The sequence below is a fragment of the Miniopterus schreibersii genome (genome assembly GCF_964146895.1).
Source record: "Miniopterus schreibersii genome assembly, chromosome: 6".
In the NCBI taxonomy this organism is placed as follows: Eukaryota; Metazoa; Chordata; class Mammalia; order Chiroptera; family Miniopteridae; genus Miniopterus; species Miniopterus schreibersii.
In genome coordinates this window covers 87,152,082-87,172,466 of record NC_138107.1, presented here as the reverse complement: position 1 = coordinate 87,172,466, position 20,385 = coordinate 87,152,082, and the positions used below count along the sequence as shown (strand labels likewise).

Sequence of the window (20,385 nt, the reverse complement as noted above, 5' to 3'; positions counted from 1 at the left end):
ATTAGAATCATCTTCAAGGCCTTCCCTTTCTGCTCAGAGAACAAGACATTGGTGTAACGACCTGGCACTCCTGGTCTTTCGGGCCCTCAGTCACTCAGGGCCACCAGGCCTACAGAACAGGATCAGGCACAGAAAGTCCCCCCATCCCGAGAAGGCAGGCAGCAGCCACAAGCAACACCTGGTCTGCTCGGAATAAGAGACGGAAACTCAACAGGCCACACACATGTAATGAAGTTGGATGCTGAAGAGGCTGGCCGTTCATTTAAGAAATTATTTAATTCAAATAATTGGGGTCAGAGGGCAACCGACAACTTGACTACAGAAGGGTAACGGCTCTAATCAAAATGTAGCTTTGTGCCCAATAACCTGGGTTCCAAACCATCAGGGAATGAGCTCAGGTCCAGCCGGGATGCACCTGTTACCAGCTGCTCAGGCGGGGCCGTCACCACGCATGGCCCCGTGGAGCGCGCTGCAGACTCTGCCCTCAGAGCCAGAGCCAGAGCCAGAGCCAGCTGAGCCAGGGCCGCCCAGCCGCTCAGGGACACCAGAGATGGACCCAGGGCCTGACGGCAGAGGCTCCTGAGCCCTCGGGTATCCATGCTTTCATTTCTACTTTTGGTTTCTTCTGTGATCCATAAATTATTCAGAAGTGTGATTTAGTTTCCAAATGTATTTCTATTTTTCAGTTAATTTCTTGTCATTGGTTCCTAGCTTAACTGCATCATGTATGTTTATATGGCACTGTCTAGAAATTTGTTGAGACCTGTTTTACATCCATGTTCCTGGAAAATTTAGGACAAGGCTGACTTTTTTTTTTTTTTTTTTGCTGGGCTAGCACCCATGGAAAGTAAAAAACAAAACTGATCTACTGATTTAAGATCTCAAAGATGTGATGTGGACTCCCCTGGCCCGGTCCCCTGCTATTATTTCCTGCTGACAGCAGGATCCCTTTTCCAAGGATGAAGGAAACATCACAGGGCAAGACTCAGTTTTCTCCTGGTCTTAAGTCTCAGGCCAGAGAATGAAAAGCTTCTGTAATATGATAATGTGGATGAAACAGAAAGACAATAAATCCATGAGGAGAGCAATTTAAAACCCTTTCCTTGGATGAGGGGCTCTAAGGTGGCAGCATGGCTGGGCCAAGGAACAAAGGCGTGGGCAGGAGAGAGGCAGGTTCCCCGGGGCCACACAGAGGCCACAATCTCCCTTCCCTCACCAGAAGGCCCTCAGGGGAGACAAGTAATTTTCCATGAAAACCTGGCCTACAGCTGATTTCCAAGATCCGAGGAATAAATTTCTATTTATTCGAGTGTAGAAAATACTTCACTCAAGTTAAAGTGACATTTGCCACATAATAATTTGTACTAAAACACAAATAAAAGATTTTCTAGGAACAAAGATGCGATAAGGCCCCCACCTCCCAGGGGCCACCAAGGACACACATTGCTGGAGGAAGACAGGAGGAAAGAGAGGCACTCAAGGCCCACCCAGCGTGCACAAAAGCTGATGCTACTGGAGGTGCGGGTAGGGGACAGTGACAGGGAGTGGACCAAGCACAGGATGGGATGTGGACCACTGCTGAAGCTAGGTGCTGGCTATGTGGGGTTTACCTCTATCACTTCTGTTGACGTTTTGAGTATTTTCCACAGTAAAACACTGGGTGGAAAACACATGCACAAACTTATGCCTGAGCTAAGCTTTGAGAGAGGAGGTGGGGGTACAGTTGGTAAGTGTCTGTCCAGAGAGGACAGTGACTGACAGCAAGCTCCTGCCAACGCCAGGACACCACACTTACTCCAGAGGACACACGGCAGAGGTGTACCAGGAGAAGAGGTACTGGCAGTCGGCAGTCTCGTGGCTGAACTCGGGGATCCCCTCCTTCACCGTTGGGTCACAGTGGAAGAAGATGGTGGAAGAGACCGTTTTTGTCTTGTCTTTCCCACACGTAGAGGACGAGGCGAACACCACATCCAGATCGCCATCTGTCAGAAGGGAGGCGGACACAACCACGGCAACGTCACCATCAGCGTTTCGGGAACAGGCTGAGTTTAGCTTTTCAGAGTTTATATATAAGTTTGCAAAGGCTTAAAACCAGGCACAAGGGTCCTTCCTCAGATGTCCCGTGTATGCTCTTCACGGACCACCCGACACACACTGTGGAGCCCCCGCCGTAAGTCGGCGTGAGACCTGAACCTTGTCCTGGAAGAGGTCTGCTTTCGTTCTCCGCCAACGATACGATCTGGAATGGCAGCTGGCCAGCAGGTCACCAGCCAGCCAGCCAGCCAACCAACCAATGAATCAGCCAACCAGCCAGCCAATCAACCAATCAACCAGCCAACCAACCAACCAGTCAATCAATGAATCGACCAGTCAGCCAGCCAGCCAATCAACCAATCAACCAACCAGCCAGCCTATTAACCCAGCCAACCAACCAACCAAACCTACCCAATGGAGCCTCGATAAAAACCTGGCCATCAAGGGGCCGTGGGCTCCCCTGGTTGGCGATACTCAGTGCCTGCTGTCACCCACTGACACTGGGAACGAAACACGTCCTGATTCCACAGGGAGAGAACAGCAGAGCGTCGGGCTCCCTCCTGAGCCCCGCCCTACGTGCTTCCTCCCTGGGCTGACTTTAACCTATATCCTGTCGCTGTGATGAACTATAACTGTGACTAGCAGCTCTCAGTGAGTTCTCTGTCCTTCTAGTGAATTATCGAACCTGAGGGTGAGGATGGGAGCCCCCCAAACTGGCAGCTGGTGTCAGAGGTGAGGAGCCTTGTGTGGATTCGGCCCCCTCCACACTGCCGGCGGCTCGAGCTGTTCAGGCAGCCACAGCTGGAGGCCAGGGAATTTACGTGTGAGGCGGACACGTCCACAGAGGGGAGCCCTGGGGCCCAGGCTGTTCAGTTCACTCAAATGGATGCATGTAAGGCAAGAACCAGACCAGGGCTTTGCTTTAAAATGTGAGATTTCAACTGAAGGGGGTTGAAAATTTTAAAGCTCTTTCTTCAAGGAAGTTAAATGTGGAACAACCATGGAAAAGAGCAATTACCTTGGATGTAGTATTTGGTTTTCTCTGAAGTTCCAACTTTCCTACTGAAGTGTGGGTCATTCGGTTTAACCTGGCATATGTTGGCTCCATAGCAAGCCGGATTTTGGGAGCTTGTGATGGACGAAAGCTGGATTTCATACAGGTACTTGTCCCCATTAGTTCTCATGTCCCCAGAGGCGCTGAATGGCCTGAAGAGACAGAAAAGATGGCCATGACTCTGGCAGTCCTTTAAGACACCCTTTACTACAGACCCAAACTCCTGGGAGCAAGTGCGGGGCCGCAGGCCGCTCCCATTCTCCCATCTCCCGGCCTGGGGGGCACATCCTCAAGCCCACGAGCCTGAAAGGACTCCGGCGGGCACCACCTTCCATCCCCATGGCCTCTGCCCCTGGCTCGCACTCTGAGCAGGTGCCTTCCTCGAACTGCCCAGCCGCATGCCCACCTCACCCTGCCCAACACAGCCAGTCACCTCGGCCACCCGACCCCAAGGACCCCCCCAGTGACACTGCAAAGAAACTGGTCATTTTCCCAGAAGTTGATAAGCCCACAGATTCCCTGATCAAAAAGAGTTTCCGAAGCATTTGGCTTCGGCCCCTGGGCTTATCATAAAGTGAAGGGGAAGGAGCGACTTTATTTTTACACCCGAGAGAATTCGCCATCTTTAGTGTTAAAACTTAATAGCTGAGCGATGCTTTTCCTTGGTTGAAGCAAACTATGCCGACCACCTAGAAACAGTAACTAAAGCACACGGCCTGTGTACCTTGCCGAGCTCCCCGCCAGGGAGGGATCCGAAGGGCTGGGTTAATCTGGGATACGTTGCAGTGCTCAAAGGAAAATGTTTCACTCACTTAAAATAAATGTCTCCAAGGCTGACGCTCCTGCCGTTGACCGGGTTGGTGACGGTCCCGTTGACCATCTGCACCTCCTGTGGCTTCACGGCGCAGGCGGCCCGCGAGTCCCAGCTGAAGTGGTAAGTGCAGCTGTCCGCGTCAAACCTAGGGGCGGCGCAGGGGCCGGTCACGCCCAGCAGGCCCGGGCTGCGGGAGCTGCTCAGGCACTGGCAGCACAAGGCCTCCGCCCGAGGGCACTCCTGGCTTCAGGGCTCCAGCGTCCGTCCCCAAGGGCCTCGGGTCCCCACGGGGCCCCCAACGCCGAGCCTCCGCCTCCCTCCCTGTGACGGGCACCTGCTGGCAGCTCTGGCTCGGAAAGCTATTTTATGCCCTGTCCTCAAGGCCATCACAGGCAAGAGAACCAGCTAGGACATCAGCAAGGTGAAAAAGCAGGCAAGGGTCCAATACAATTTTTTAAATTTAGAAACTGCAACGTCTAAAAGCTGAAAAAAATTTGCTCCTAGGTTTTTGAATTTTTATTTGACAAGCATTTTGGACTCATAAGCTGATTAAGCCTGTGGACAACCGACAATTCCTGAGTCTTCGCTTTTCCAAGCCCAGCTCCGGGAGGAATCCTCTGTGTGTGTGTGTGTACACACGCACGCGCGCGCGCGCGCGCGCGCGCGCTCACACGCTCCCTCTGCTGGCCAGACCTTTCCTCACACCGGATGCAGAGCTGCCTGGAGAATTCTAGCACAGTCCAGGAGCATCCCAGGTGCCAGCCCCACCTGCCCATGGGCTCCAGACTTGAAGACCGGCCTTGCCTGGCACCAATCCATGCCCCTTTGGTTCTGTGACTTTCAAAGACGGAGGCCAGTTAAATGCTGCCTCACATGGTTGCTTCAGTCTAGTAACCGTGTTCCCCACACATTTTCCTTGAGGGGAGCAGCCTTGCACACTACAGGACACCAGGCAGCCCTGCACCCCCACCCCGGCCCTAAGTCTCAGTGCCAGTCCCCTTCCTATCATGACCATCTACACGCTCTCCCTGCTCATTCACAAGCCCTAGGTGAAAAGCAGAGGGAATTCTGAGGGGCTCCATGGTTCCCCTCGAGGCCCCGACACCCTCTCACCTCTTGAAGGCCGGCCTGCCCACTGTCTTCGCACAGCTCAGTTCTATTACGGTGGACACAGTCTGGTTTTCACCACACTCGTCGCCTTTTGAATATGTCACAATGATTTTGTCACCTGAAATACACAATAATTGAAAAGATGTTACTTCTAGTGCATGATAAAACCTTCAAAATCAGAAGCCAAAATCTACACTAAGGACGGGACAGTGGTTCCCTCAGAACTCACCATCTTTGCATCAACAGCTTCGAGTGAAGTCAAGTCACCTGTGGTTCAATCAGTCAAGTCTAACAGGCAAAGGTTCCACTAATACACCCCCACTGCTCCTGAACTAAGCAAGCCCTACCTGCTCCTCTACGTAACAGAAGGTAAAACCTCACACTCAATACCAACTGCGAGATGAATTTCCTATTAACACTATTAAAAAGAGCTTTGTTAGTATTTCCCAAATTGTTAAGACATTACAAAAATGTACCCCTGAATGGCCTTTACCAAGTGCACCTGTCCAGCTTTCCCCAATAAACGCTTGCACACACACCAGTAGACTAGCCACTCAACCCCCCTCGGGAGCGAGGACTCAGAGGGACCCCACACATCCTGCCTTCCTCCTGGGAGAGGAACCTCCCCAAGAGGGCTGGACACTCTAAACACCCAGGCCCAGACCTGCCGCCTCAGGGAATATAAAGTAGCCCTTATTTCAACATCCCAGGAGTTGCCAGAAGGCCTGAGAAAGGGTCCTGGGGACAGTACCTGGAAGTTTCATCCAAGGTCTGTGGACCCCTCCCGGCCACTCGAGAGCACCCCGCCTCCCACTCTGACGCAGCACCTGCACCACGTGACAGGACCCCGGCCTTACCTACAACGTCCAGCTTCTGTGTATGCACCAACCCCAGCACTTGCACGTCCCCGGATGCGCTCTTTTTGCAAATGCTGGCTCGGTCAGAGCAGTCAAGGGGCCCTTTGTATATTTTCTGACACAAATTTATGTAGTACCTGTGAAAGGACACAAGGGCGGGACAGGGGACAGGTCAGCCTCAGCCCTGACTCACTCGGAGCAGCTCTGTCTGCTACTCAGAAAAAGCCGTCATTCTGGTAACGAAGGAACTGCAGCACCTTTGAGAGCAGCACTTAAACAACTTTTCAAGTAAAGACAGGACAGAGTCCCTACTGGGCAAGGGGCGCCAACTGCCAAAAGGGGTAAACCCTGAGACGTATGCGGTTCGGAAGGGCTTTGGAGTGGGGGCAGATAGCAGCTCAAATCCTAGTGCACTGCTCACCTGAAAGGCGACTTCAGTCCTCCAACTCCATGTCCCCTCTGAGGGGAACACTTGAGGACTGAAAGCACCTGGCAGAGAGTGGGCACCCTACACCTGGAGCTGGCACCCTACACCTGGAGCTGGCACCCTACACCTGGTGCGGTCAGTACAATTAATGCACCTCGGACCAGTGCCGCCTAAGGAGTTCATGCCGAACAGCTGGAAGAATAAACACACCTTCCAGGAACCAGCATCTGACCCACACAAGTCAAACGGAGCCTAACCGGTCAGGCCAACAGCTGACCGCGAGCTGCTTTGGTTTCTGCTCAGCTCCGCCTTCTAAACCATGCCTGATACCCCTGGGCTGCTCCCAGGGGCACAGAAGCACCCAGGCCAACCTGAGGACCTGGAGGGGACCATCACGGGCCCACCACTGTCATGAGAGCCTGGCACAGCTGGCGAGTGGGCAGGTACTCACGAGGCCCCGTCGTGCACAAAGAACCAGGAGCCGGTAAGGGAGGACAGCAGCCGTAGGTCGTAGGTCTTGTGGCCCTGGATGAACCTGCACTCCATCTTCTCTGGGGGGCAGACCACTTTTGTCTTCCACTCGAATGTCACCTCACACCCACGCGTCTCGCTGAAGACCTGTGGCCTCCCGATATCAGCCTCCTCATCGCACGTGAAGATGATGGCAGACGTCCGGTGGCTGTTTGCTGGGAAGCGGCAGGCGAGGGCGGGGGAGCCATCAGACCACACACGGCTGTGCCTCAAGCTGTCCTCAGGCTCCCCCGGCCGCCCCACGCTACCCCAGCCGGGCCTCGCTTTGTTTCATTCACACGCATCTCAGCCCTAAACAGACCAGTGTCCCCCACTGAACCCCACAACTTCACAGCGCAAGCACAATCCCCAAGGACAGGTATTCAGACTTGATCAAGGCACCAAAGGTACGGAAGACTAACCCGCAATGACCTGAAAATGTTTGACTGTCATTCAACAGGCCAGGAAAAGCATCCTGTCACAATGACCCTCAAAACTAAACTTCAATAGTCCCTGGAAAATTGAACACTTATAACTCCTTATATATATACCATTCTGATGCCTGATCTCGTACAAGAATTACATAACTTCTTATGCATTCCTCTCATCTTGCTTTCCTTGGGCACTCACATCAGACGGTGTCACACACATTAGTAGGACTCTCTCACATCAACGGTGTCTAAACCTCACCGGAGTAAGGGCACTAAGTTGGGTCCACCCTGACGCCCCCAGCTTCTGGCCCAGGCCTGCCACAGAGCACAAAGTCGATGGAGGAGCCCACAGCTACTCCTGATTACAAGCAGTCATTGTGCTGAGGCAGGAAATTGAGTCACCAGTGTTGGCAATGGGTGTGGGGACACAAGCCTCCCAAGCTAGTGAGTGAGCCTCACTGACCGCCCAGCATGTGCCTGTCAACCCGGCTGAGGTCTACGCATGTGGTACTTACACTGTCTGCAAAACCCCCACTCGTGGTCTCGGTCGTAGTTGGCGGTTGTCGCACACCAGAGCTTCACCCTGTTCTCCAGGACACATTCGTCGTAGCTCTTCCCGTTGAGTATGAAGGGGAATACACAGGGGTCACCATCCTCCGTTTCTGGAAGGAAGGATATCGGCATAACCCAGGTTGCCCCACGACATGGGCTATGCTCTGCAGGGTGCGGTGACCAATGCCCATCGAGGGTCTCCCGCAGAAGGGGTCACCCCAGACCACCTTTGGGACCTCCAGCCTCCTGCCACAGTATGACACGCAGGTCACGGGCCAGAGTGTGTTTCAGGCCTGAGCACCTGCTCCCAGGGCTGTCAGGGCCTGACGTCCATGGTCCAATCCAGCTCTCGGCCCTCACAGAGTTGGGAGCTTCCCTCCAATTTTCTCCCGCTGCCAGGTCTAACTCCACATTTTCCAGGAAGGTAAATGTCACCCCACTGCAAAGCTTTACCTGGAGGGCAATTGTCTCCGTTGGCGTAACTTAGAATGACCGCTTCGTCCTGGTGCCTGTAGTCCAGCCTCATCGACGCCAGCCGTCCGAATGACACCCCCTTGCTCCCGGAGAGCAGGCAGACGCCTCCGTCCTTGCAGCCGCCTTCGTCCAGGCCCGCTGCCGCTGTGCACACCCCCACGCTGTAGGTGCGCGAGTCTCGAGTCACCTGGACAGACAACACCACGTGACTGTGAGCGGGTCCCCGGGTACAGTCACCACTGCAGGGGGCAGCGTGGACAGGAAGCAGGGCTGCACCTGCATGCCGTGTGTCAGAGCCACAGTGCTCGCCTCCCGTCCCTCCGGTCAGTCCTGGCCGTCCTCCCTGCTCTTGGGCACCTCCCTCCAGCCACTGAAAGGACCCACACCTCCCTCCACCCTGGGCCCAGCCTGCTTCCTGCTCCCGCCCCCCCAGTGGCAGCACACACTGCGGGCCTCCCCCTGCAGCTGGGAGAGCATGGGCCACTCAACCCCATTCCTGAAGCATCTCCCCACCTAGAACATGGGGGCTGAGGACTGAGTTAACGAGCACAGAGTGGGCACTCCATGATTAGCCCTTCCCTTCCTTGCTGCCCCACCCTCTGCAGGCTCACACCTACTGCACACCTATAGGGAGGGCCTGAGTCTGAGCCAGGTCTGTTACAGGATCCAGGGCACACGATTCGGAGCTCAGCACTCACCAGCTGCTACCCCCAGGGAGGTGCTGGGGTCCTGTGGGCAGAGCCCACAGCCACATGACTCAGTAACGTCTAGATCATGGGCCTACAGGTCCAGGATCTCCCAACCACTGGTAACCTGAGATGGCCACAGCTTCGTTGACATAACGAACAGTCCATAATATGCAGGCTGGGGGCAAGATAGGCCCCAAGCTGGCTCAAACGTGTCTGGAGTCAGGGGACCCCCCATCTCCCTCCGCCATCTCCTCTGTGGTCAGTGAAAAGAGCTGCCTTTCTCATAAAGCCAGGCTGACCACGAAGTGGAATTCCACGTGGCCTCTGCTAGCTGCATGAGACCTGGCCCTGCCCCTGTGGCTACGTGGGCACAGGCATGTCCAGAACCACCTCTCATTCTTCATCTATGACATGGAGGACCCCCAGGTGACCTCACAGGGTCATTTACTCCTCACACAGCCCTAAGGAGGGGAGAACTCCGACCCAGTAGGCACAACTCTAGTGTCAGCTGTGGCTGGACAGCCACTGAACCCAGAACCCCTGGCAGGCTGACCCATCCATGCACCCAGATGGCAGCTAAGACTGCCACCCCTCCATGCCCACCTCGGTAGGCACATATCCTTCAGTGGTCACATTTTCTAAAACACAATGGGTATCAGAAAGAACCCAGGCCACTGCCCACCCCCCCAGACCCTGGGCCTGGTAAGTGGACTGACTACCTTGAAGGTGCTCTTGGACAGGCTGGACAGGTTGAAGCTGTAGTAGAGCTGCTCATCCATCAGGGAGCAGCCATCCGTCTTCACCTCGTCGGGACACACGAGCGGGGTCTCCCATTCGAACACAAAGTCACAGTCACTGGTCCTCAGCAGCTCGGGGGTCCCCTGTCGGGAAAGAGAGCACAGGTCTAGACAACCCACGTGGGTTAGGCACCGCGCCCTCCCCTGCTCGCCAACCCTTGAGCACCAGAGACACAGGCTGCCAGGCTGTGGGTACCCTTCACTGCACCCAGGAAAGGGTCCTGGCCACAGCCACGGACCGCTGGGTGTCTGGGTGACTTGCTGAAGAATGGGGACAGAGAAGCGTGTGAGACTGAGACCCTGCTGCATGGAGGGAAGCAAGTCCTTCGACCTGCTCACAGCAGCGTCCCACCCTTACAGGCAGTGTCCCCGTGCTACCATTTCCAGAAACGGGCCATTTACAATGAGGGTGGGACAATCCACAGCCAGACACTGCACAGGCTGAGGGTTTTCAATCCCTGTATTTACTCCCTGGCTCAACAACAGCCATGAAAACAGGTGCGACAACTGGTTGGGAGCTGTATTTTCGTTACTGCTGGGAATCCTTTTTCCTAGAAACTCAAGTGGAAAAAGTATTTCCACTAAAGTTAAAAACCACAGGGGAAGAAAATTGCCTTAAAATCTTTCCAAAAGTGGAATAAGCATTCAGTACGGGAGCCCCCGGAGCCAAAAACATGCAACGCCAATCGGGGTGAAGGAGCAGAAGTGCGCGGCCGGCCGGCCCGCGGAGCTGCCCCGGGCACGGGGCGTGGCAGGCTCTGCTCACCACCAGGTGCGGGACGGCCAGGGGCGCCTCCCGCGAGACGCCCGCAGAAACACGCAGACACACGGGAAGGCGCCCAGCCGACGGCGCACACCGCCCGCCTGTCCCGCATCGGCCGCAGCCCGCCGCTCGCACACAGCGTCACGCCCAGCCGGCCGCTCTGGGGGCTCCACATGCAAAGACCCCAGGCAGCGAGGCCTGGTGCTCCCCCTTGTCACTTCCTGCCACTGTCAACACGCAGTCCCCGGCAGCCCTGCCTCCACTGCCCTCACAAACCTGCTGGAGGCCAAGGAATCGGAAAGTCGTCCTAGCAAACTGCAAGACGCATTCGACAACTAGTTCATGACCTGAACTCCTAGGACCAGCTGAGCCCTAGGACTCACCACTGCCAGGATTTTAAGAGGGAAGGGGGTGGATATACAGGGGTGGGCAAAACTAGGTGTACAGTTGCAATTGTGAGAGTTGTAATATTATGTATTGATTATTGCATTATTTTCCGTATGAACAACTGTACACCTACTTTTGCCCACCCCTGTATATATATTTTTTGTTAGTTTTCACCCGAGGATATTTTTCTATTGATTTTTAGAGGGGAAGAGAGAGAGAAACATTGATGTGAGAGAGACAGATTGATTGGTTGCCTCCCGCAAGCACCCCGAAGGGGGATGGGGATGGAACCTGCAACCCAGGTACATGCCTCTGACCAGGAATCGAACCCATGACCTTTTGGTCGGCAGACCGACACTCTAACCACACACACATACAGTCCTGCCACCAAGTATATTAATATTTCTGCAGCAAAATGTATAAATATTCCCATCAGGTGGGACAAATACAGTCTACAGCAGCCTTAGTCCATTCATGTCACAGGACTAGAAGTTTCCCAGGCTTATGGGTTCCAGGTGCACAGATGAGGGGCTGCAGAGCTGGCTGCCTGGAGCAAAGAGCTTACCCCAGAGCAGTGGGGGGGCACCCGGCTGCCACTGCAGAGCTGTGGACACAGGCATGTCCCCCAGCTGTTCTGAGATACAGAGAAATGGGGGCCATAATCTCCTAAATCTCCTAGTTTATCTCTTTTCATGGGGGGAGGTGGGAAAGAAAAACATATGCAAAGGCTCTATAATAAAATATTACTTTTTTAAATGCACAGAGAACAGAAATCAATAACCTCCTTAGGAGTAAAATGCCCAACTTTGCTGGACCTATTCTGAATCCAGGGGTCTCCTTTCATTTGCTGACTTCTGAACTCGAGGTGATTACAACTGTCGAGAGTCTGTCAGACCTCCCAATCAGAATCAATCACCAATGTTACAGTTAAAAAAAGAAAAAGCTATGACCCTTTTTACACTGGTGCACCAAGCTGAATACTCCTGTACTCAGGCTGTTCGTATTTTTAAATTACAGTGAGCCCGTGTGCAAAACCTGCCCTGTCCATTTAGGGCCAGCTCGCTCACTGCTGACTGTTCATGAAATTACTCAGATGCATGACCACTAGATGGTGTGATACAAGCAGATCGTGAGCAAGGGTATCCTCAGAGCTGAAAAGGGCTCCGTGGGTTTCCAGCTCAGGCTCACGAATGCACACTCCAGCTTCTACCTGTACACACGTGGCACACTTACCATGCTCACACCTCGCTTACAGTGGAAGGCGATCAGGGAGGTGTAGTTGAAATGCTTGTCCGCTAAGCAGGGAGTGCTGCTTTCAAAGTTCAAGTAAACTTCATTCGCCACGGAATTGAGTATGGGAGGTCCTGTGACTCGGCCAATATCCTAAACAGAGAAAAGCGCAAATGTTTCGGGAAACTCGTTGTTTCCCGGGTTAACACAAAATTGCCAAAATTACACCTTACGCGTTTTGAAAATGAGCAGTGTCTGAGGAAAATGGGTTAAGAACAGCATCTCACTTGGCAAGTCCTGACATTCAGATGCCACGCAGAAAATTCAGTGTTTCATGGGTTTTCAGTTTTGACCCACGGTTAGTGATAATGGCTCTATTTATACTCACAGAACTTTCAAAGGTCCCAGCTATAGGTATTCCTCTCCCCAGTCACACCGAGAATGCCGCACTGCTCCTGCGACCCAACAGAGGGAGGCAGGAACCCGTCTGTGCCCCACACTGACCGTCTCATGCCCAGCACTGCACTGGGACTGCACGCTCACTTGGCAGTGCCCCCAGCCCGTCCTCCAGGAGGGCACAGCCTTGCTCTCTGCCACCGACACACTGGGTGCTCAGTACACATTTTGGAGTAAACGAACATAAGAAGGAAAGAAAGGTGAAGGCCAGGACTGGGGTGTGTGAGTGTGTGAGTGTGTGTACTCTGCATTTATCATGTGGGTCATGTTCAGGCCACAACACTGCAATACCCTCTCTAATTAGATAATTTACTAGTTTTTAAAATCTGAAAAAGTAGCTGGGCAATAAAATACAGCAGATGGACCATCAAGACCCCCAGCCTGCACTGCTGGGCAGGATGACAGACATGCTCCTACAGAGACTTGGTTTACCCAGCCCTCCACCTCCCCCGGGGCTGCAGCTCTGCCAGCCACCTCTTGAGCAATTTTCCTGCCCACTCCTGACGATGTCCATCTTTTAAAGAACATCTAGGTAGCTTAGGATGGGGCTCACTATTTAAAGAAATACAGAGAAGAAATACACCACTTTTGAGATGCATTTCAAATAATAACACCTACCAAGGATTTGATAAAACATGAATATAACTCACAAAGACAGGTTTTGAAGATCCAAATCTATACTAAGAAATGCAAGTATAAAACCAAAGCTTTCAAGGCCAAGTATTTAGCTGTTAGCAAAGCCACTTCAGCCCTTAAGTATCACTTGTTTACTAGAGTCCTTGCCCTTCACAGCATGTTAATGATAAGAGACGTGCATTTCAAAGAAACCACACTCTGCCATGTTCTTTCTTGTACTTTCCATAAAAATTTCTCCATTGGGGTCAACCTTGAGACACCTCACATGACACAAAAGAGTGTGTCTACACACGTGTGTTCACACTTCCTTCCACAGCTCAGAGACCTCCTGGCCACCGTGGTCGGCTGTCAGCTCAGCGCACAAATCCCTACACTGCTCTTCTCCGTGGTCCCAGGACATCACTGTCCCAGGTGGTACCTCCACTCACTCTGCTTGAAAAACTCTCCAGTGAAAGCAAGAAACACAATAGGCAGGTTTATTGTTAATCGTCTGGCAAACATTGTTTCCGCCCTTGGGTTTCCCACACTTACTATGGGGGCTCCGTCCACAGGCACCTTGCACACAGCAGCTCCGGCAGGGCAAGCCACCCCATGCATGGGGTTCAGCGGCTGGCAGATGTTGATGTAGAAGTCAGGGTTGGTGTCGGAGGAGTCATCCTCACTCTCGTCATATGCCTCGTAACCTCCAGTGCGGTGGATGAGGGGGGACAAGTCGATAATGGAGCTGCCGTTCTTCACGGAACATTCCGTCTGTTAGAGAGAAGACACTTCACTGGCATCTAGTCAAAATTTCCTAATCACCATGAACTCACCCACAAGAATTTAAAAGCTGAACAAAACAAAAAAATGCACAGAAGGCAGAGTAATGGCCCCAAACGCTGGTTATATAACACGGAGCACTTTGAACCAATTATTACTGGGACCATTGGGAGTGGATGAGATGACTGGGTATCTGCTGGGAGGGCCAAGCAAACCTGGGTGCACCTGGGCTTTGGGTGCTCCCGGGCACTCCTCAGATGCCACATGTGCCCAGCCCCCGACTCACCGCCTGCTCGCAGGCCAGGGGGGTGTGCCAGGAAAAGAAGAGCGTGCACGTCTGCTTGTCGAGCGAGATGAGCATGGGCTTGTTGGTGGGCCCGGCCTCAGGCCTGCACACGAAGCTGATGACGCTCTTGTACCTCAGGCCGGATTTGGAAGGACAGAGGGAGCCTTCCTCGTACATCAGCTGCAGGACCTGGTCCACGTAGGTGAGCCGGGTGCTTGCCTTGCCCACACTGATCCTGGTCTGCCCGAAGCAGGCCGCTGCATGGGAGAAAGGGGAGGAAGAAACACACAATTACGGGCTCCAGTGGCCAGTTTTTCTCATGAGCTCTTCCTGCAAATCCAGACTTTCAAGTTCACAGCTAACACCCTGAATTTTGAGTGGCCAATGTGGTTTGAGCAAATGTTATACATCTACTATTTCATCACATGGCCAAGTGTCGCCCCCACGCTGGCTGCCCGCTGCGGGAGAGGACGGGTGATCTTCGCTTCTCAGCTCTCTGGCCGGAGGACTGCGGAGGACGGGGTGACTCTGGGCGAGGCGGGCGGGAGGGGCACTCACCCACGCCGGGGGCACAGTTCTCATTCTCCCCGCAGATGCTGAGGAAGACGAGCCCCTTCTCACTGTAAGCGGCCGTGTGTCCGACTTTGCCACTTAGAGAGTTCAGATCGAACAGGTGTCCTACAAGGGGAGGGGACGCAGTTACGCCAGGGAGCTGAGACTCGGAGGCCCATCACCATTGTGCTCACACATGGATCACACTGGCCGCTGGGATGTCTAACTTCTCGCCATGAAACCCTGTCCCCCTCGCTGACATGGCCCTAAAAATGCTCCTGAATGGCCAACCCGTACCACAAGGCCACCAGTCCCCAAATTTCTTAAATGGCTCATCTTTCCCCAGGACGCAGCGGCTCATGGCCCCCTCCTGCCGCTCCTCCAGGAGCTGGGCCACAGCAGCCACTAGGATCCCAGTGGGACGCAGGGAGGCCCAGCGGCACCACTCCGACTGCCTGTGCACCGCCACCTGCATCTTCCAGGTTCCCAGAGCAAGAGACTCAGTGGGGTGTCCTCGCTGTCCGAAGTTAACTTGCACAGGTAACAAGGAGGCTGACTATACCAGCTCCTCTAGCCTAGAGCTGGTGAGACTGGCACCCGCAGACACGGGAGCCACTGGAGCACGGCTCTCGGGAGGCTCAGGGGCCAAGGAGAGCAACAGGGCACCAGACCAGACAGGTCCCAGAGAAAAGGCCGCACGCACACAGGCCAGACGCTGCTGCCTCGGGGCCCTGCTGCCCGGCTGCACCCTGGGGCCCTCACTGCGGCGGCGGGTGACAGCAGCGTCTCACCTGTGGCAGGGTTGGTGACTCTGCAGTCGCCGTGCACATTGACCTTCACAGGACAGGCGGCGGGGGTGGGCCAGGCGAAGGTGTACTCGCAGTCCTCCACGGCACTGATGAGCATGGGCCTGGAGTTCTAGAGAAAGGACAGGGGCCTGCTGACGGGCACAGGCCTGAAGTTTATAATCACATAACTTGCGTCGGGCAGGGCCTTCCCTGCAGCACACCGTGTGCTTGAGATTTCTGTCTCAACACTAAGGAATGAGGCCGATTTAGGAAAAGCGAAGGGTCTGATTTGCTCCTGAGATACCACTGGGGGCTTCGCACACACAGGGGAGGGAGATGCACCCAGAGCCAGAAATCCACTCGGGGACCAGGAAGGCCTCCCTACAGCTAAGGCACAGGACAGGGCCGGGGACAGAGAAGAGAGATGCTCAAGGGCTACTGTGAGTCACAAATGAGCAAATAAGCAATAACACTCTGAAAAGCAAAAGAACTGAAATCTGTGATTATGAATAAAACAAAAAGACCCGCCATTAACTCTATGAATCCCTCTCCCGCACCGGCCAAGAGTTGCTCTGCATGTCTCAATGCTTCTTGTCCAGAGCTCAGATTCGCTCAGTGGCCACACCCTCTGGCTAAAGCCACACTGGTTCAGCCCCTGGCACCCGCGTGCGGAGCCCCTCAAGTGTCACCCTCACTTCCCTCCACAGCTCGGCTGGCTCTTCCTTCCTCTGCCGTGAGTCTCTCGGCTGTTACAGAGGAAGATCTATCCAGACCCTGGCAGCTCACAAGTCTAGGCTGAGCCTCTGTACAATCTGCTCATGAGGAACCCCCGCTGCCACTCTGTCCAGAGGGCCGGCCCAGCCCCTGAGAGTCCCTCGTCCCCAATCCTCCTGCTACTGCTGGCCACACACAGCTGAACAGAGTGGGCAGTCTGTCCTGATGCAGAGCAGGCTGGTCCGGCTGGGCCCTCTTCCCAAACTAGCCACGGCTCTGCTCTTACACAAGGCACGTGGGCTCCACCTCAACACCCCAAGCAGACATGTCTCTGTAGGGAGCAGTCCCGGGAAACCACTACTTCAATCCCAGCTGCTGAGGGTTCACATCCCATTCCGGACCTGCCATCACTGTGCACCAACCGCACCCCAGAAACAATGCCTGGCACTTGACACCTCTTCTCTCTAACCCTCACAACTGCTGGGCAAGGCAGGCAGGGCCTGTGTCATTAACAGGTGAATGGCTCATCGCAGTTAAGTAATGAGCCAAGTTCCACAGGTGGACAGGAGACCTGACTCAGGTCTGGCCAACCTTCCGCATTCCCAAACGGCCTCCACGAAGACCAAGGGGTGATGTCAAGTAATGGTTTTCAATCCAGTGTGGGAGTCTGAGTCGAATTTCAAACAGAATCAATGAATTTTGAAGCTGGAATTGCCAGGCTGGGGTGTCTAGAGCCAGAGGAAAAAGGTGCCCCAGGACCACAGGGCCAGCACAAGGCTGCCCCTCACCCAGTGATACACCCTGCCATCCTGAGCTCCCAACACACATCCCACGGGGAGTAAGAGGTCGGTCTCACTGACCCCTTCGATTCCCGCTGCCCCCAAAGCTTCAGCACCAGAGCTGAGGAGCTGTGTAACTTACGACTTGGTTCTCGCTGCAGGTGAATCGGATGGTGGTCGACCTCTTCCGAATCAGGTCTGGACACACGTCGCCATTGACGTACTTCAGGATGATCACGCCATCTCTCCCCTGAGGGCCATCTCTCACCCGGCCCAGGTTCACAGGCTTGGAGCCGTTCAGCAGGCACGCGGCCGCTTCCGGAGGGCACGGCTCTGCAGCAGGAGACGCAGGTGAGTTACCTGCGGTCCTTCTCCAGGCTAGAACTTAACTCTGCCTGGCAAGTGAGGTCAGACAAGCTACCTACTGATTCTAACAGCTGTTCTAAAATAATCTGCTTCTCTTACAGCAATCAGAGGACAATGACACCGAGTCCCCAACTCATTTAAATGCTGGTTGGCCAGAGATGGACTGGGACAGGCATGGGGTATGGGGAGAATCCAGGTTGTAACAGCCTGAATTACTTCTGAACATTGAAAATGATGAAGCTAAAATACCTAGATGAAGCCAAAGGGACATTTTAATGTCCTACGTTCATGTGCCATCTTTAGTCAAGAAGGCACCAAGACCTCTGCCACTTTCCCAGTCCCCACACTGTCTGTGCCATGTGCCCTAGATAAAGAACCAGTCCTATGTCACAGACTAAGACCACAGTGTCACCAATCTGCCCAGCAGAGCAAGGGGAGAGGGCCATGGCCTCGAACCACACACGGGATGAAAACAACTTTCTGTCGGTGGAAACCAGGGCCCCGTTCGAACTGAGACACACAAGGTGTGGGCGGGGTGCCGAAAGCTCCGAGACAACAGGACAAGTTTCGTCTTTGGCATTTAAGAGGCTGCGGTGGCACCAGGGTCACTGCAGATTGGTCCTGGTCCCACACGTACAACTGACTCCGTGCTCAGCACCGGCCCTAAGGTTTGGGTGGGTGGGACCAGCCACCCACATCCCTCTCCATACGCGCAGCAGGCACACAGCCTGTCTCCATGCGTGTCCTGCTACCTCCTGTCCTGCCAAGAACTACCTGTCACCACGATTACTTCTACCCGCCTCCACCTCCTCATGTTCAAAAAGGTTACAACGCTCCCAGCAGAGCCTCCGGCACTGATTTACCCCAGAACACACCAGGATGGGTCCCTGAGACCCTGAAACAGGCCCGCCCACCGCTGCTGCGCCAAACCCCTCATGAGTCGCGGAGAGGAACGCGCCGTCGGAAGCCCAGGCCTACTCATCTCCCCACAAGCCAACCGCGAGCCACCAGCCCTCCGAGGGCCCTCTCACCCGTGCCGGGCTGCGGGGCCAGGGACTTGCAGACGTTGATGAGGTAGTGCTCAGTGGACCCGGTGCTCGTGACGGCTTCCCAGTTGTCACTGTACCGCGACAGGGACGAGAGGTCGAAGTTGTTGCCAGCCTCGTCTCTGCAGGGAGGGGAACACTGAAGTCAGGCTCAGCCGTGTGCTACCCAAGTGCTCAGCACGCTGTCCGGAGAGGCTCGGGATGCGGGGCACAGTCCCCCCAACATCTTGGGAATTGGATCTTCCCCGGGGACAGGACTTTAGACTGGACGGCTCCCCCAACAGTCTGCATCAGCGACAGCCCAAGTTCCAGAAGCTTCAAGACTTAGTTCAACACAGTTATGTATTAACAAAAAACCTCCAGACACCAAGCCTGAGAAGCGGGTGCTCTACATGCTCAGGCCAGTGAGAAAACACGTGTGAGCAGCTCAGACACCAGGGGCACCCGCAGCACAGGCCACTCCCAGGGACGGGCCACCTGCTGTCCAAACCTAAGGCCACCAAAGGTCACTTATATTAAAACGGGCTGGCGCTGTCCCTTCCACTCAGGCTAACCGGTTACTTATACACGAGTCCCAGATGCAGTCAGTTACTGAGAGCCCAGCCCACAGCAGGTGGTATCAATGGTGACTGAGACCAGCACAGCACGCGGTCCCCGTGGAGTGACAGGTCCCGGCGAAGACAGAGGAACAACTGCACTGCACTGGGTCCAAGCACATCAAGGAGAACGGAAATGCTAAGTGCTAAAGTTGGGGGTGTTGTAGCAAACAAAACAAATAAAAACCACCTATCTTATGAAGTTTACAGAGATTACAGTGGAAGAAAGACAGCACAGAAAGGATGATTTCTTTAAGTGGATAGTATCAGACGTCAATCAGAGCTGAGGACAGAAAAGGCGGGGGGGGGGGGGGGGATACCGTTTGGGGAGAGGGGGAAAGAGCAGCTGAGTGGCAGCTGAGAAGGCCTCACTGGGAAGGTGAACTCTGAATAAACTCTGGAAGACAGGGAACAGCCAGACATTCAGGGACCTGGTAAAAAACACCACAGGCAGGGGAGCAGCTCGAGCAAAGGGCCTGCAGCACAGGGAGCCTGGAAAGTCAAGGAAAAGCAAGGAGCCCCGTGGGGCTAGAGCAGAGCAAATGTGCGGGAGTGAAAGAGCAAGGGAGTGAGGTCAGAGATAATACAAGGTAGGCTTTTAGCTCATAGTAAGAGCTTCAGCTTATGGTTCCAACGAGACAGGAGCATCACTGCATTGCAGGGCTTCAGGATCATTCCGCTCATTGCTCTGGACGAGTCCCCTGAGTGGCAGCGGGAGCGGGGAGGCCACCTTAGAGGAGACTGCGGTGACGCAGGCACACGATGAAGACAGTGTGAGCCAGGGGACGCACTGTTTCCAGAAGAGAGAATTCTAGATGTCTTGAAGGTTGTTGGGAGCATAAACGGGATGAGAGAGGGAAAGGAGCCAAGGGCAGAGCTGGGATTAACTGACGCGTAATCTGTGGGAGACACAGGTGTTTGCAAAATCGGACCCTGGAGAACTTCAGGTCATGCAGTATCTGATAATACCGTGTTTAAAATGGTTAAAGACCTAAAAGAAGAAACTGAAACTGTAATAAAAGAATATGAGACCTGGGCGGGGGGGGGGGGGGGGGATGGAGGGAAGAAACAATGAACCGGAGAAAATACAAAACAGAATTCCAAGAATGAAAAAGTCATGAAAACTTTAAAGAGGCAACAGATAGCCAAAAGAGCCAATTAAAACCAGCTGATAAGAGAATCAGCCAAGTGGAAACTATGCCCAAGGAAATAGAATACAGTACAGAAAGAGGTGGGAAAGATTAAAATACAGAGACAGAATGTCAATCAGGGCTGAGG

The 20,385-nt window shown here is 54.1% G+C and overlaps 1 protein-coding gene across 3 annotated transcripts in view; it reads right to left on the bottom strand.

Annotated features, from left to right (window-relative positions):
* IGF2R (insulin like growth factor 2 receptor) overlaps positions 1–20,385 on the bottom strand; it is a 97,281-nt gene that overhangs the window by 5,279 nt on the left and 71,617 nt on the right. For all 3 annotated transcript variants that reach the window (XM_081141557.1, XM_081141555.1, XM_081141556.1), the window contains exons 30-45: positions 18,497–18,633; positions 17,242–17,432; positions 15,610–15,736; positions 14,825–14,944; positions 14,267–14,523; positions 13,753–13,971; positions 12,133–12,282; positions 9,672–9,833; positions 8,243–8,450; positions 7,753–7,899; positions 6,748–6,982; positions 5,870–6,006; positions 5,016–5,130; positions 3,901–4,047; positions 3,053–3,240; positions 1,796–1,982 (exon numbers count right to left, since the gene is read on the bottom strand). In XM_081141557.1, the coding sequence (XP_080997683.1) occupies positions 1,796–1,982; positions 3,053–3,240; positions 3,901–4,047; positions 5,016–5,130; positions 5,870–6,006; positions 6,748–6,982; positions 7,753–7,899; positions 8,243–8,450; positions 9,672–9,833; positions 12,133–12,282; positions 13,753–13,971; positions 14,267–14,523; positions 14,825–14,944; positions 15,610–15,736; positions 17,242–17,432; positions 18,497–18,633 (2,727 nt within the window). The remainder of the gene's footprint in view (positions 1–1,795; positions 1,983–3,052; positions 3,241–3,900; positions 4,048–5,015; positions 5,131–5,869; positions 6,007–6,747; positions 6,983–7,752; positions 7,900–8,242; positions 8,451–9,671; positions 9,834–12,132; positions 12,283–13,752; positions 13,972–14,266; positions 14,524–14,824; positions 14,945–15,609; positions 15,737–17,241; positions 17,433–18,496; positions 18,634–20,385) is intronic.